Genomic DNA, 15,173 nt, shown 5'->3' with positions numbered 1-15,173 from the left:
GGAGGAGAGGGAGAGAGAGAGAGAAACATTACTGTGATCGGCTGCCTCCTGCAGGCCCTCTAACTCAGGCATGTGCCCTGACCAGGAATGGAACCCACAACTTCTTGATGCACCAGAGGATGCCCATCCAACTGAGCCACGCCGAAAAGGGCTAAACAAGCAATCTTTAGGAAGGGCTGAAACTAGAGAGACTCCAGGGACCTGGGGGCAGTTTGTGGCCTCCTCTCCAGAGAGCTGTCCTATTGAGACTTGTGACAACTTCCACCTTTGGGTATCTCACTCAGAGTAAGTGCCAACTTCTCATGAGGGAGAATCTGGATAGCACAGCTGAGCCAGCGATGGTGAAGGGTGGGGGTTCAGAGACCACCTGAGTCGGGAGAGTGGTCCCAGGGCAGGCAGCCATCTGGACAGGTGACTCGTATTGGTTTCCTAGGGCTCCCATAACGAACGGAATGACTGAAAAGACAGAAATGTACTTTCTCACAGTTCAGAGGCTGGAAGTTCAAGATCAAGGTGTCCGCAGGACTGGTTCTTTCTGAGGGCTCCAAGGGGGAATCTGATTCATGCCTCTCCAGAGGTTCCTGGGGTAGGGTGGCCAGAGTTAGCAAATAAGAATATAGGAGACAGATTAAATTCTAGATAACAATTTTAAAATATAAGTGTATCCCACACAACACTTAGGACATACTTATAAACACACACACACCTTCTTGTTTATCTGAAATTTAGATTTAGCAGATTGGCTTGCATTTTATCTGCCAATCCTACCCTGGGGCACTTGATAAAAATACCACTGACCTCATCCCCTTGTGAGATTCAGTAGGACTAGGTGGAGCCCAGCCAGGAATTTGTTATTATTTTTTTTAATGGCGTTCAGCTCACTGGCAGGGTTGGGAAACCTGTATTCCAGCACACCAGAGAAACAGGAATTTTAGGGGAATATAGGCAGGCGAAGGGAATTTTTAGAATTGGGGACCATGGAAAAACACAGGGCTACAGATTGGGAGAAGGTACATCTCCATAACACAAGGAAGCCAGGTGCAGAGAGCAGCAACAGTTACATTTACATAAACAAGGGAGCTGGAAGTAGCCCAAAAGGTCTATAATATTTACAAAATAAAGAAGAAGGAAGAAAGCCAGAAAGAAAAGAACAATGAGGGACGAGGGTATCACACTCCCTTGTGGTGTTTGAACTTTGAGTTCAGGAGTTACTATAGTAACTAGTCTAAGGGAATAAGTGACCAATCAGAGGGGATACCAAGGCACCAGGATCTGCAGCCTTCATAAGCCATAGGAAAAGGGAACTCAGTGGGACCCTTCCCCCCTCCCCATGTGGGAGTCTGTACTTGTTCTTCAATAAATCTCCACCTTTGCTATACTACTCTCTGTCCGTGGGTTCATTCTTCGACTTTGGCGGACAAAAAATTCGGGTTCCAGTCCAAGAATTCCGTTTCACCAGGCTGGCAGGGGACCAGCTCCTGCCACCATGAAAAGACACATTTTGCCCTGACCGGTTTGGCTCAGTGGATAGAGCGTCGTCCTGCGGACTCAAGGGTCCCAGGTTCGATTCCGGTCAAGGGCATGTACCTTGGTTTCGGGCACATACCCAGTAGGGAGTGTGCAGGAGGCAGCTGATCGGTGTTTCTCTCTCATCGATGTTTCTAACGCTCTATCCCTCTCCCTTCCTCTCTGTAAAAAAATCAATAATATATATATAAAAGACACATTTTCATTACTCAGTCTTTAAGGGGCGAGCTAGCAGGAGTCAGGCCCCCAGAGTAGCTGTCCCTGGGACTGTGCGGGAAGGGGTCGGGGAGTCCTTCTCAGGTGCGGCGCCCCTCCTCTCACTACATTGTCGGGACAACCCGCTCGGCTGCTTTTCCGCAGGCCGCCCCATTTCTTTCTTTTTCTTTATTCCTGTTCTTTCGCCCCATTTCTTTTGGAGCCCCTGGTTTTTCTGAGGTCTGCGGATCCCCGCAAGACTTGATCAACCCTCCCGCCCAAGTTGTAACTTTCCAAATCCGCCGGAGGCTGAGGGCTCGGGTGGGAGAGGAAGTGCGTGGGACTCAGCACAAAGAAGAGCGAAGAGGCAGGCGGGGCTCCGGGTTCTCCCTGAAAGCTGCTCCCAGACCTTCCCCGGAAAACCGCGCACCCAGGCCCTTCCGCCCCGCACTCCCCGCTGCCTGGCGAAGGAAGGGCCGGGGGCCTGGAGGGGCGTGGCCAACCCAACTGCAGCCAATCCCCGAGGGGAGCTGGTTGGAGGGTGGGGCACCCCGGGGAGGGGCGTGGTTCGACAACTTCAGCCGCTCAGCTGGACCAATCCCGACCCGGGAGGCCAAACGGACCCCTACCTGGGCCCAGGTGAGCTGCACCGTGCGTCTCGGTGGCTCCGCGCTCGGGATGGAGGGAGCCCGGGCGGCATCCAGAGGAAACCAAGCCGGGGCCGAGTTGCCAATGGAGCCCTTGGAAAGCCAGGTGCCGGGGCTGGCGCAGGCCCCCGCGGAGGAGCGACGGCCAGAAAGTCCCGAGAGCAGCCCGGCCGCGGCCGTGCAGGAGGCGACCGGCGCGGGCCAGGACCCCTCGGGCGGGAAGAAGCTGCCCTCGCCTCGCCCCGCGCGCCCGCGGGTGCTGCCCGCCAGCCTGGGCTACGGCGCCTTCCGCCGCCAGTTGTCCGCTGGCCCCGAGCCGCCGTCGCCGAGGCCCGCTGCGGCCGAGCAGCCCCGGGACGGCGAGGCGGCGGGAGCCGAGCTGGTGCCCTGGGCCGCGCCGGGGGAGCCGGCGCCCGGCAGCTGGGCGCCCGTGGAGCTGCAGGTGGACGTGCGCGTGAAGCCCGTGGGCGCGGCCGGCGGCAGCTGCGCGCCCTCGCCTGCGCCCTCCCGGCGCTTCATCACGGTCCCGGTGCCCGAGTCCCCCGCCTTCTCCCGCCACGCCGCCCCCGGGTACCCGCTCCTGCCGCGGACCGCGTCCTTGGGCAGCACGTGGAGCCGCGGCTCGCCACTGGCTGCGGCCCGGGCGGAGCACGGCCTCGACGCGGAGGGCCAGAGCAGCCCCACGGAAGGGGGCGCGGAGTCCCCGGGCTGCCCCACGTGCCGCTGCCGCTGCCAGGAGCTGGGGAAGGAGGACGCCGCGCTGCTGCAGCGCGCCGAGGCGGACGGCGACCTGAAGCTGCACCGGGCTATCAAGCTCATAGGTACGCGCGCCGCCGGGTCGGCCTCGCAGCCCGAGGTCCCCCAACAGCCACCCGGCCCTGGGCCCTGCTCTGGAGGGACTAGGGGACCCGGGCGACCCTCCCAATGTCCGACCCCACCTGTGCTCTCTCTGGCTTGGAACTAGCAGCATTCTGGTCTACGTAATTATAATTCAGATGGTTTTCGATGAAAGTATAAAACCACTGTTCTCCCCCCTTACGCTCTCCCGACAGCTTCCACAGTCCCGCTCCCGGGGGGAGGGTTCCCGGGGAGGGAACGCCTTTCAGGCGGCGGCCGCCCCGGCGGGAACGCAGTCCGCGGCTCCCGGCTCCGGGCCGCCCGCTCGCAGGCTCAGGCTCTCCGTCCACTGTACACTGGGAACACTTGTCTCACCCCCCACCACCCCCACTCATCCATGCAACAACTATTGCTGAGGCTGTTAGGGTGTGTGTGCGTTTCTTTGCGGGGTGGGGCAGGGAGGCGATCGGGAGGGAATAAGAAAGAGCCTGGAAAAGAGAGAAACAAATAAGCGATCCTGGACAGGGAGCCCGAGGGAGTGGCTGGAAAGCTTCCTGGAGCTAAGCCGTGGACGGCAAGTAGGAGGGTTGGTTGGTTGGTTTGTTTTGAGGGGAAGGGGAGTAGTTTCATCTGTATTTTCTATCTTAAATGTTTTTATTGATTTTTAGAGAGAGGGGAAGGGAGAGGGATAGAGAAATAGAAACTTCGATGAAGGAGAAACATCGTTGATGAGCTGCCTCCTGCATGCCCCCCCCCGCCCCCTCCTGGGGATGGAGCGGGGAAACCCAGGCATGTGCCTTGACCGGAATCAACCAGTGACCTAGTTCATGGGTCAATGCTCAACCACTGAGCCACACCAGCCAGGCTGTATTTTCTTCTTCTTCTTCTTCTTTTTTTTTTTTTTTTTACAAGGAGAATGTATTTGTTACTTGTGTGATTAAGAATTGCGCTCTAGCCCGGCTGGTGTAGCTCAGGGTTTGAGCATCGACCCAGGAACCAAGAGGTCACTGTCCATATTCCCGGTCAGGGCACATGCCCGGAGTGCGGGTTCGGTCCCCACCCAGTAGGGGGCGTGCAGGAGGCAGCCCATGGATGATGTTTCTATCCCTATCCCTCTCCCTTCCTCTCTGAAAATCAATAGAAACTTAAAAAAAAAAAAGAGAGAGAATTGCTTTCTAAAGGGAGTGTGTAGGACTTTTTCTTTGCCTGGAAGTTTGGGAGACAAATGGCTGTGGGGGGCCATTTCCCAGGTCTGCATTGCAGCTGAGTGTGGAAGGTATCTGAGACTTTAGTAACTTATTGTATTTTGTTACTGCTCTGTTTTCTGAAAGGTTGGAGCTGAATTTACTGTTCCGTCACAATATTTATATTTACTGAGGTGGTTGGCAGGGTTATTTTCCTTTGCTTCTCCAGACTTTTTTAGTTCTGCTTTTGTTATTTTAAGACTGTCAATTTATGTATCTTTTATTCCACGCATTTTCAAATCGCTTATTTGGGTAACACCTTCACTGAGCTATGACTTACATAACACAATTCACCCATTTAAAGCATACAATTCAATGGTTTTTAGTATATGCAGAGTTGTGTGACCATCACCAGTCCATTTTATAATATTTTCATCACTCCGAAAAGTGCTGTATCTTCTAGCTATCATCCCCCAGCCCAGGCCGCCACTAGTCTACTGTCTGTCTCGATGGGTTTGCATATAACACGTGTCCTTTTGTGTCTGGCTTCTTTTACTTAGCATAGTGTTTTTAAGGTCATCCATGATGTGGCTAGGTCCCGTGCCACAACCCCCCCCCCCCCCCCCCCCCATCTCCAGAGTTCCTTTCCTCTCTGCAACCTCATGCTAGCCATCTGGTCCCCTGGGGCCTTGAGCTGCTGACAACTCACACTTGCCTAGTGCTCTGCAGCCTGCGAAGTGCTCTCTGGACCTATGAGGCTTCCTTGGTGGCCTCCAGACCTGGACAGACAGAAGAGGCAGGTGTGATTTCAGTGTTAAAACCTGAAAACACCAAGAACTCTTGAGTCAGAACTTGAACTCAGGTCTGTCAAACTCCAAATCTAGCCCTCGTTCCTCTCTCATTTGTAATTTTATCTCCGGGTACCTTTGCCCAGTCTATTAGCTGCTTGAGTGCAGGGGCCTTGCCCTGTTCTTGGTGAATTTATACCCTGTGTCTAGGGTACATTAGCTGCACAGTAAATGCTTGTTAGCCAGTTACTTGTCCTCTTTTTTAAAACTTTTATTTGATTTTAGAGAGCAAGGAAGGGAGAGAGCAAGAAACATCAAATTGTTGTTCCACTTATTTATGCATTTATTGGTTGACTCCTGTATGCACCCTGACCAGGGATTGAACTTGGCCTTAGCCTATCAGGACAACGCTCTAACCAACGGAGCCACCTGGCCGGGGCTTGTTCTCTTTCTTGAATAGAACCTTATTTAAGAAGTAAACATCCAGCATTTTTCTCCCAGATAGGCTATTCTCACCTAAATCGAGTGGCTTATCCTGGTGTCTGGGCCGAGGGAGGGGGTGCTCCTGTGGGTGTGATGCTGGGGTATAAGTCAGTGGTTCTAACCTGTCTCTCCTGGTTGTCCCTTCCCCTCCCCAGGGCTGCCCATGTACATGAAGTCCCTGCGCTGGGCCCTGGCGGTCATGGCCGTGCTCCTGGCGGTATCCATGGTCGCCATTGTGGCCCTGGCCTCTAGAACAGGTATGGTGCCTCCTCCCAGCTATGCTTTGACAGGCAATAGGGGCTCAGCCCCTGCCTGGAAGTCTTTGGGCCCCACACAAACTGTACAGCCTTCTGCGGTCCCTGCCCACCTGCTTGCCCCTCAGTCAAGGCGGTGGCCAGGTTTTAATTTTTTTAAGGAGCACGCACTCAGCTCATTAGTTTACCCTGCAGCTCACCTGTGGTCTCTGCTTTCAGGGGCCGTGTGCCGGCCGTGTCCCCATGGCTGGCTGTGGTCTGGGGAGCACTGTTACTACCTCTCTACTGAAGCTCAAGCCTGGGAGGCCAGCCAGGCTTTCTGCTCCGCCCACCATGCCACACTCCCCCTGCTGAGCCACACCCAGGTAAGGAGGGGGGAGGAAGGGTGGGCAGTGGAGGGGTGTGCGTATCATTACAGTGTACAGGTTGCTAGCCCTGAAAGGAATCGCAAGGATCTAGTCCAACTCCACCTTTCAGAAAAAGTCACGCGGCTTGGAGAAAGATAGTGGCATGCAGGGGCACTAGACTTCCGATCGCCAAGGTCTTCCATTTCCTCTTCATTCTAAGTTGTGGAGGTGGAGGTGGACCTGGAGGACCAGAGCAGGGCTGCCCTCGTCCCGCGTGGTGGCCATGTAGCCAACAGGGAGCTCAGGAACCAGTCTGCGCTGGCAGATCTGAGGGGAGACACATGCATACTCTTGGGAGGTTATATGAAAAATAAATTACATTTAGTGGGTATGCTATTCAGGTCTTGCTATAATAACGCAGGGTGACAAATCACCGCTAAAGTCGGTGACTTTAGACCACAAGCATTTCTTGATCTGTGGGAGGACTGTTGATGGGCTGATCTTGGTTTGTCAGACAGCTCAGCTTCAGATGCAGATTGCGGGGCTGGCCTTGAGCCCAGCGGGGTTTACTCTGTGACTCTCTGGTCCTTCTACCTGAGGGAAAGTCTTCATAAGAAAAATGGCAGGGCAAGAATCAAGCACCAGTTAAGGCTTCTGCTGATGTTATATCAGCTAACATTCCATTAGCCAGAGCAAATAACAAGGCCAAGCCCAACACCACGGGGACAGACAGCGTAGGATCTCTATCCCCTGGGGAGGGGCGGGGAAGAGTGACTATTTGCTGGATAATAATCCAACCAGTGGGTCTGAGAGTGGCTATAAAAGAGGACCTTGACTTCATTTTATCTAATTTAGGTGCCAAGAATCTATGTTAGCTGTTCTCTTATCTATGAAAATGCAGCATCAATAAATCTTTGTTGAGCACTTTCTCTATATTGTTTTGGGGGGAGGGTGGAATTCAGTGATGAGCCTGAACAGCACAGCCTCCATCTTTGATAGCTAAGAGAGCAATGAGTGAAGCAGACATTAACCAAGAATTTTAGATCTTTGCATGCATAAAATTCTATTTTCTTAGATTGCTCCTGCTCAGTCCTGCAATAAACGATTTCTGCCCCATACCACAGGGAGCGCAACTTCTGTCTTTTTCTTTTCTCTGGAAGAACTCCTGGAAGTAAACATAAAAATCTGCTGGAGAAAATGTTTTACAGTGAAGATAAATTATTATATTAGTAGGAATAACATATCTCAAAAAACATGGGGAAATGAAGAAGGTGCAGTGTAGAGTGAAAAAATTTCCCACTATGGTAAATATAGATGTGAAGAATAAACATGCTAATATTTTAATGGTAGTTGGCAGGTAGAGGAGGCAAGATTTCGAGTGATATTTGATTTTTTTCTAGCCCATGGAGGTAAGATAAGGGTATAGAACAGTTTCTGCCCATGGCCTGGGCTGGACCTTGAGTTCTTATCATTGTGAGATGAGACCAGGCTGGGCAGAGAAACCTATCCAGGCCCCTGCATCAAAGGACCCAGCCTGATCACACCTGCAAGTTAAAAACCAGTGGGAACATGGGCAGGTCCCTAGAGTGCTTGAAGCTGGGGAGGGAGCCTAGCAGGGCAGGGACTTGGCAGCCCTGCCTAATTTTTCCATTTCCTGAGACAGTCACTGGGCACAGCAAGTGTCATCAGAAAGCCAGTGCCCTTCAGGCCTTCATCAGTCAAGGTCAATCCAGAAATGACCTAGGACCCCAGCTGAGCAATGGCCTCCTGGCTGGTGGGTCCTCAAAAGGGGAGCCGGGTTTAACAGATTAAAAAAAAAAATGCACACAGGATCAATCGATTGAAACATAAGTAAATATTCAGAAAATATGTCACAGGGTCTGGATAAGCTCCTTCCAAAAAAGAGCTTCTAAAAAGCCCCTTGCAGAAAGACCCACACTAAGATTTGGGTCCGGGCAGTTAAAATCGGCATGTGATGAATCCTCCCCAGGTTTGGACCAGGGCCAGAAGCTCCGGGAGGTGCCGAGCCTGGGGTGGGGAGCACCGGCTGGCAAAGGCCAAGCTTCCTGAGCTGGGATGCACAAGCCCCAGGGCCATGCCACGGGGCCGGGGAGTGCACACGGCTCATCCCCAGAGCGGGTTTTGCTCAGTTAGCAAAAAGGAGAGTTTCAGGCCACCTATGTCATTTCAGAGCCACTGGCCATTGGCTCAATGACAGCTTCGTTTTGCAGGGCGAGGAAAGGAGAAGCTACCTTAAATGTACACACCGGCTGTGTAATTTACCACAATTTAAAAAAGTGTATGAAGATATAGAAAATACTTTGCCTGACTTTTAAGGTGTAAAACATGAGATTTCCAGTACATTCTGCCCAGGATCAGAATTTCCCTCCCCGCACTGGTGGGAAAGTTGGAGACGCACCCGCGGGAGGTGGGGAGGCCCCAGGATCGCTGTGCCATCATTACCGAGCAGTCCTTTGAGCGGAAGTTTCTGGAATTTATTTATAATTCTTGACAGTGCTTTTTCCACACCATTATTTTTGCTAACAGGTTAATGGAGTCTGAGCTGCAAGGGAAAGAGGCCGATTGGAGAGCGTATTGCTGCATGGGACAGGCCAAGGCTCCTGTCACCAGGAGGCCCAGAGGGCTAGGACTGAAAGGACAGGGTGCCCTTGGCATTGCTGTAAGCATCAGATGAGGTCGTGTGGGGAGCAGGGCGCAAAGCTTTGCACACCACCCAGCAGAGACGGGGCTTCCTCCCAGAGGGGATGTGGTGAGTGTGTACGCTGTGCCCTGGGCTCTATACGTGCTATCTCGGGCCTCATTGCAAACGTCCCCATTTTACAGTGGACCTTGCGGAAGCTCTGAAAGGCTGGGTAAGCTGCCTTAGGTCACAGCCCTGACAAGTCAACAGAACCAGAGTTTGAACATGGGACAGCCTGGCTCCAAAGCTCTACGCTTCACAGTGACAGCTCGCCTGAGCCCTGGTGTGCCTTTCCCAACCAGCAGCTGACCTCTCCCCGGAGGGCAGGTCTGTGCAGCCGGGCAGCAAGATGCTTGGGCTGCTCTGCCTTCTGACTCACACCTCGGGGCCAGCCTCATCCTCTCCAGAGCTCCCCACCCAGCCCTGCCGTGGGCCCCAGCTGGGGGCATGGAGCCAAGAGGAAAAGGCCAGCTAAGGCAGGGCTTGTGTGTGCCTTGCCTGTTCTCATCACTCTCCATTTTCATATGCCATCTGATCTTTGGGATCTCAGATGGGTCAGCTTAGCAAGGTTACCTGGAAGTTGCTTCTGGCCCCTCTCAGCTACTGACTGGCTGGTGCTCCCTTGGGAGTAAGATGTATGTGTGTTTACACCTCTGGGGCACACAGCTGTGGTGGGGGCCCAGTGTTGCCCGGGGCCCTTGGTGGTTACCGGCAGGGTCACAGGGAGGCAGTTTTGCTGAGCTGGCCGACTGCTGGGCTCTGGTGGTCCATGGTGAGTGAGACTGAAGGATGAATAGGAGTGGCACAGTCATCACTCCAGTGCTCACTTGCTGATTCCCAGGGTTAAATAGAGGTTTTATCTTTGTCAACTGAAACCATTTTCTGGGGAAGACCTGAATATATCATTAAATCCATTTACACCATCCGCTTCACTAACGTGACTATATGCTTCTTGGCATTGTGGGCGAGGTGCGCTTGCTGGTGTGGTCTGCCTTCTCCACAGCATCCTTTCATATTTACATTTTCTTGCGTACATTTTTTGTGTCCTTGTCATCTCTAACAGCACTGCAATTTTCCATCATGTTGCTATCCCGTAATTGGCCTGGTTATTTCCCCATTGCTGGGCATTTGGGTGGCTTTCAATTGTTCTTTATATATAAATGGTACTGTGTTACCTGCGGGTAAATTCGTTTACTCCCCTTTATGCTCTTGGGTTTACTCCCCAACGTGGAATCACCCATCCAAGTGACTAGAACCGTGTTCCTGATCTTGTTATGGGCGTAGCCCCAAGTTATGTTCCAGAAAGACTGGGCCAGTGTGCACCGGCAGCATCACACCGGGAATTTCAATGTAGAAACACCTTTTGAGTGTAATTGAATTGCAACTGAAAAACAAGTTGAAAGTTTTGAATTTAACGTTAATACCATGTTTTGTTAAAAATCTGACATCAAGGATAAATCGTTAAAATTATCATTTCTAATAGCTAACACACTTGTTTTCATTCTTACTGTTCCTCATGTTTGTGTCCCTGTATGTACATACCTTTTCATTATTATTATCAAGCCACACTGTGATTCAGCTTTTTCGCTTTCTGTGACCCTTCACATACTACAGCCCTGCGCTACACCTTTCCCCTGTAGTGCTCGGTGGACTTCCTATTTTTTTAATGGTCTTAATCAGTTCTCACACCGAACTGAGACAATGTAACTGGTGCTCTTGCTGGCAATTGTGTTGTTGACCGTCTGCTCCCAGGAGGCTCCTGCGGCCTGATCCACCCCATCACTCACAGCCTCCCAGCTTTGCTCATGCCTTTCCCTGCCTCTTCTCGGAGCCTCTTTGTTCCTCTGCCCACTCCTCTTGCTCGGTAGGGATTGACATTCACATCCCCTCGCCTTGAGGGCTGAGATGGGATCGCCCCCATTTCTGGGCCCCATCCTGAGTGCAGCACCTGGCAACCAGCAAGCAACCCATCCAACTTCCCGATTCCTGGTGTTTGGGCAAGTTGGGTTGAGCTGAGTTGCTTCTCTGGCCTGGCCAGCTGGGAACTTACAAAAGTCCTGGTGAGACAGGCCAGCATCCAGAGAAGTGACCCGCTGCTTCTCTCCCTCAGGACTTCCTGGGCAGATACCCTGTCACCAAGTACTCCTGGGTGGGGGCCCGGCGAGGCCCCCAGGGCTGGCACTGGATCGACGGGGGCCCCCTGCCACCCCAGCTGTGAGTGACTGTGGGCCTGGGGGGGGAGGGGCCTCTATCCCTATTGCACTAGCATGGGCTCCCCAATGTGACCAGAGTAACATCACAGCAAGCGCCAAAGGGGGGCTGGAGGCCTTCCCCCCTGCAGACACCTCCCCCACTGCCATCTGGAGCCACCATCTCCCAACACTCAGTCCCCCTGCTCCACCCCAGCCTGAATGCCTCAGTTGACCCCATACCCATGCTCAGGGCCTGGTTTTGTTTAGTCCCCACCACCCCATGCCTTATCTAGACCCCCAGTACGTCACCCAAGCAGGATTGGCACCCTGTTCTACAGATAAGGGACGTGCTACTCAGGTTTACTAGCTCACCCAGTGCCACATAGCTGAGCCAGGGGCATCCTCACGACTCCTGCCACAGGGCTCTTTCCACACCCCGGGCCTGGTGGGTATGCAGGCTGGAGGGCCTGCGACACCTGAGTGCCCTCTTTCCTCTGTCCTTCCCCAGAGTCCCGGAGGAAGACAAGGACCAGCCGGGTCTGAAGTGTGCGGGCCTGGAGGGAGGCAAGCTCATGGCTTTGGACTGCGCCTCTTCAAGACCCTGGGTCTGTGCCCAGGGGACCAACTGACGGGGGTTCTGCCCATTCCAATCCTGTTGGGGGCATACAGTTCCCTCCCGAGGGGGGCCTATCCCTGGACCCAGGCTCCCGCCGCTCCCTGCTTGGTGCCTGGGGACCCTGCCTCAGCGAAGTGGGGAGCTGGGTCTCTGTTACAGGAAGGTCACCTCCGGGGAAGGCTTTCTGTGGCCCATCTTCGCCTCCAGCTGCTGAAGAGGATTTGTTCAGAGACCTTCAAGTGGTTTCTTTTTTTTTTTTTTTTTTTTTTTGCATTTCTGAGCCTTGGTCTCTCCCTCATGAAAATGGCCATTACCCATTCTCTCCCTTACCTGCTTCATCACAATGCACCCTTCAGTCCTAGAGGGACGGAAAGGATTAGTGATCACAGGTGAGCCCCACCTGAGTGGACATGGAGCCATGAAATGAGTGTTCCACTGGTTTGTGGCCAGAGGGCTTGTCAGCAGTGACATCCTTGCTATAAATGCCGTTTCCAGGCGAGGGGCACACAGCTGATGACCCGTGTCAGCAAGTGAGAAGTGGTGGCCCCCAGAGGAGGAGGAAGGTCGATGGGGAGAGGACCACCATGGTAGGCGAAGTTCCTGCAAAGCACGGGGTCCGACAGGAGGCTGTACCTGCACCTAAGTTTGGTGCTGAACATTCCACACAACTGTGATACAAACAAACTTTCCTTTCCAAATATCCCTGGGAGAAGCATGTGTTGGTTCATTTAAACCAGTAGCTTGTATAGAATGTATGGGCGAGTCCTCAACAACGCACTTGACAAGCAATGAAAGTCTTAGAAGCACTCTGGGCTCTCATTCCAACTGCAGATTAACCCCAGGGCTTGATAACATGTTCGATTTTCACTCCAAAGCCCTTCTCAGCAGACATCCTGTGCCTGGTGCGTTAGGCTGGTTCAACATCAGGAGCCCTTGGGTTCCTCCCAGCTTCAGGGCCAAGTACCAGGGCTTGGGGACCCCAGGGCACAGGTGCCACTGGGAATCAGCTGTGGCGGTGCCTGGAGTGTGGTGCTGAGGGCTGGAAATCTGAGTTACTTAGCTTCACTTGGTGAAGAAGGGGAGTAAGAGAATGAGCTTATTAGGACGTTACTAGTTACTGTCCAAAGTTGGCAAACCAAGAAATCAAAATTTTAAGCTTATTATTTAGAAATATGGAGACAAGTACTAGAATAGCGAAAATAATTATAAAGCATTGCCTTAAAACTGATGACAGAAGTCAGAAGTGGCTAATAACTGGGCAGAGGAGCCAGAGAACATCCTGGGTGCTGGGTATGGTCTAGATCTTGATCTGGGTGAGTTGAGTATAACTGCATAAAAAGTCATCAAGCTGTTATGCTTAAGGTTAAAAAGTAACATCTGCCTTTAAAGACCAGGAATAATAATTAGACTGATTTTATATATATATATATATATATATATGTATATATATATACACACACACACACACACATACATACATACATATATATATATATATATATATGTACATATACTAGAGGTCCAGTGCACAAGATTTGTGCAATTGGGGAGGGGGTTCCCTCAGCCTGGCCTGCGCCCTCTCACAGTCCAGGAGCCCTTGGGGCATGTCCAACTGATGGGGAGTGGGCCTAAGCCAGCAGTCAGACATCCTTAGTGCTGCTACGGAGAGGGAAGAGGCTCCTGCCACCACCACTGCACGTGGCAGGACTTCTGGCTAAGCGGTGCTCCCCCTGTGGGAGCGCACTGACCACCAGGGGGCAGCTCCTGTGTGAGTGTCTGCCCCCTGGTGGTCAGTGTGCATCATAGTCGTTCGCTGTTCAGTCGATTTGCACATTAGCCTTTTATTATATAGGATATATATATACACACACATATATATATCTATATATATATATAATATATATATATATATTTTTTTTTTAAGAAAATTGGTCACTGGGTACATAATTATTCGGGGGCTAAATAGTTACCTGGAGACTGTTAGAAATTTAAAATAAATGCTCAAGTAAATGTTACACATTATCATTACCTGATTCATCTTCCTTCAAAGATTCCTTGGCTCCCTGGCTGGTGTGGCTCAGTTGGTTGAGCATCGTCGGTGTACCAAAAGGTTGCCAGTTCTATTACTGGTCAGGGCACATGCCTGGGTTTTGAACTCAATCCCTGATGGGGCGTGTGGGAGGCAGCTGATCAATGTTTGTCTCTCCCTCTCTAAAAAATCAATAAAAACATTAAAAAAAAAAAAAGGTTCCTTAGCATATTTCTCCACATCTTCCCTTATATATTTTGGAACAATTTCATGTCTTTTAGTTATTTCACCAACCCAGGTGAGCTCCAGTTCAAAAGCTTTGTCCTTAACTTCATCGTGTAGAACTGATTTTTTAAAAACACATCCTTTAGTAGTACTAACTTAAAATCATATTCACATTTTTAAAAAATACACAAGACTCATATTTATATCCTACTTTGATAAAAAGAGAAATTAAATAGTTTTTTTTAAAAAAAGGTCCCCAAGAGTCTGATATACAGCTCGCTTGAGAACTACTAGCTTCAGAAAACAATGCTGCCGCTGCCTTTTCCTCCCGCCTGTAATCACCCATCACGGAGGTACATGCTCACAAGTAAGTTTCCGCATCACCTTCGGAGCATGTCTTTCCCTTCCTATGAAACAGAAGCTGGAGAAGTCACACAGCAGGTTGGTCTGCATGGAATTCCTCTGAGTAATGTTTCTAGTCTCTTTCCCACCAGGCACTGCCAGGTGCTATTGTTTGAAATTTACGTCTAGTAATGCTGCTACCAGCACTGGCTTGTTCCATGTGCTTTCGAGAACAGCCTCTGACACCGGCAGGCGCAGCAGCCCACAGCAGCCCCTGAGGAGCAGCTCTGGACATCTAGTCTTGAATAGTCACCTGTGTTAAGCACATGGAACTCACCATCCCCCAAGTACCGAGTTTTTGATTCAGTGAGTCAGGGCCCTCACATGAGGTTTCTACCAGCTTTCTTGGTGATTCTCTTGCAGAGGGGCCAGAAGCCACATTCTGAGAAAACCTGTCTAAAAGAGCCCATCTTGCTACCAGAAAAAAATAAAGTATATATGTATATTTTTTAAGTCAACTTTGAGGTCTAATTTGCACCAAAGGAAATGCATTCATCTCAGGAGCACCTGCTGACAAAGGTAGGCATTTGCAGAACCATTGCCAATCAAGATATGGAATAGCACCAATACTCTAGAAAGTTCTCTCATGTCCCTTTGCTGTCAACAACCCTCCCTCCTGGACATTTAGCCCCAAGCAAATAAATCTGCCTTCGATCTCTACAGATTAAGTTTAGCTTGTTCCAGGATTTCATATAAAAAAATCGTACAGTACGTACTGCTTGGTATCTGCTGTTTTAGCTAAGTAA

General features: G+C 51.3%; 1 protein-coding gene across 1 annotated transcript; it reads left to right on the top strand.

Annotated features, from left to right (window-relative positions):
- The first annotated feature begins 2,342 nt into the window (after positions 1–2,342).
- KLRG2 (killer cell lectin like receptor G2) lies at positions 2,343–13,688 on the top strand. The gene is made up of 5 exons (XM_070424015.1): positions 2,343–3,190; positions 5,817–5,918; positions 6,135–6,280; positions 11,074–11,177; positions 11,664–13,688. Exons 1-5 carry the CDS (start codon positions 2,401–2,403, stop codon positions 11,782–11,784), a joined length of 1,263 nt encoding a protein of 420 aa, XP_070280116.1. The 5' UTR covers positions 2,343–2,400; the 3' UTR covers positions 11,785–13,688.
- The last annotated feature ends 1,485 nt before the right edge of the window (positions 13,689–15,173 follow it).

Source organism: Myotis yumanensis, unplaced genomic scaffold (assembly GCF_028538775.1).
Source record: "Myotis yumanensis isolate MYYU_CA2020_CCGP unplaced genomic scaffold, mMyoYum1.0.hap1 SCAF_9, whole genome shotgun sequence".
Lineage (NCBI taxonomy): Eukaryota > Metazoa > Chordata > Mammalia > Chiroptera > Vespertilionidae > Myotis > Myotis yumanensis.
Note: the sequence above shows the minus strand (reverse complement) of the source record. Positions and strands in the feature narration are given on the sequence as shown.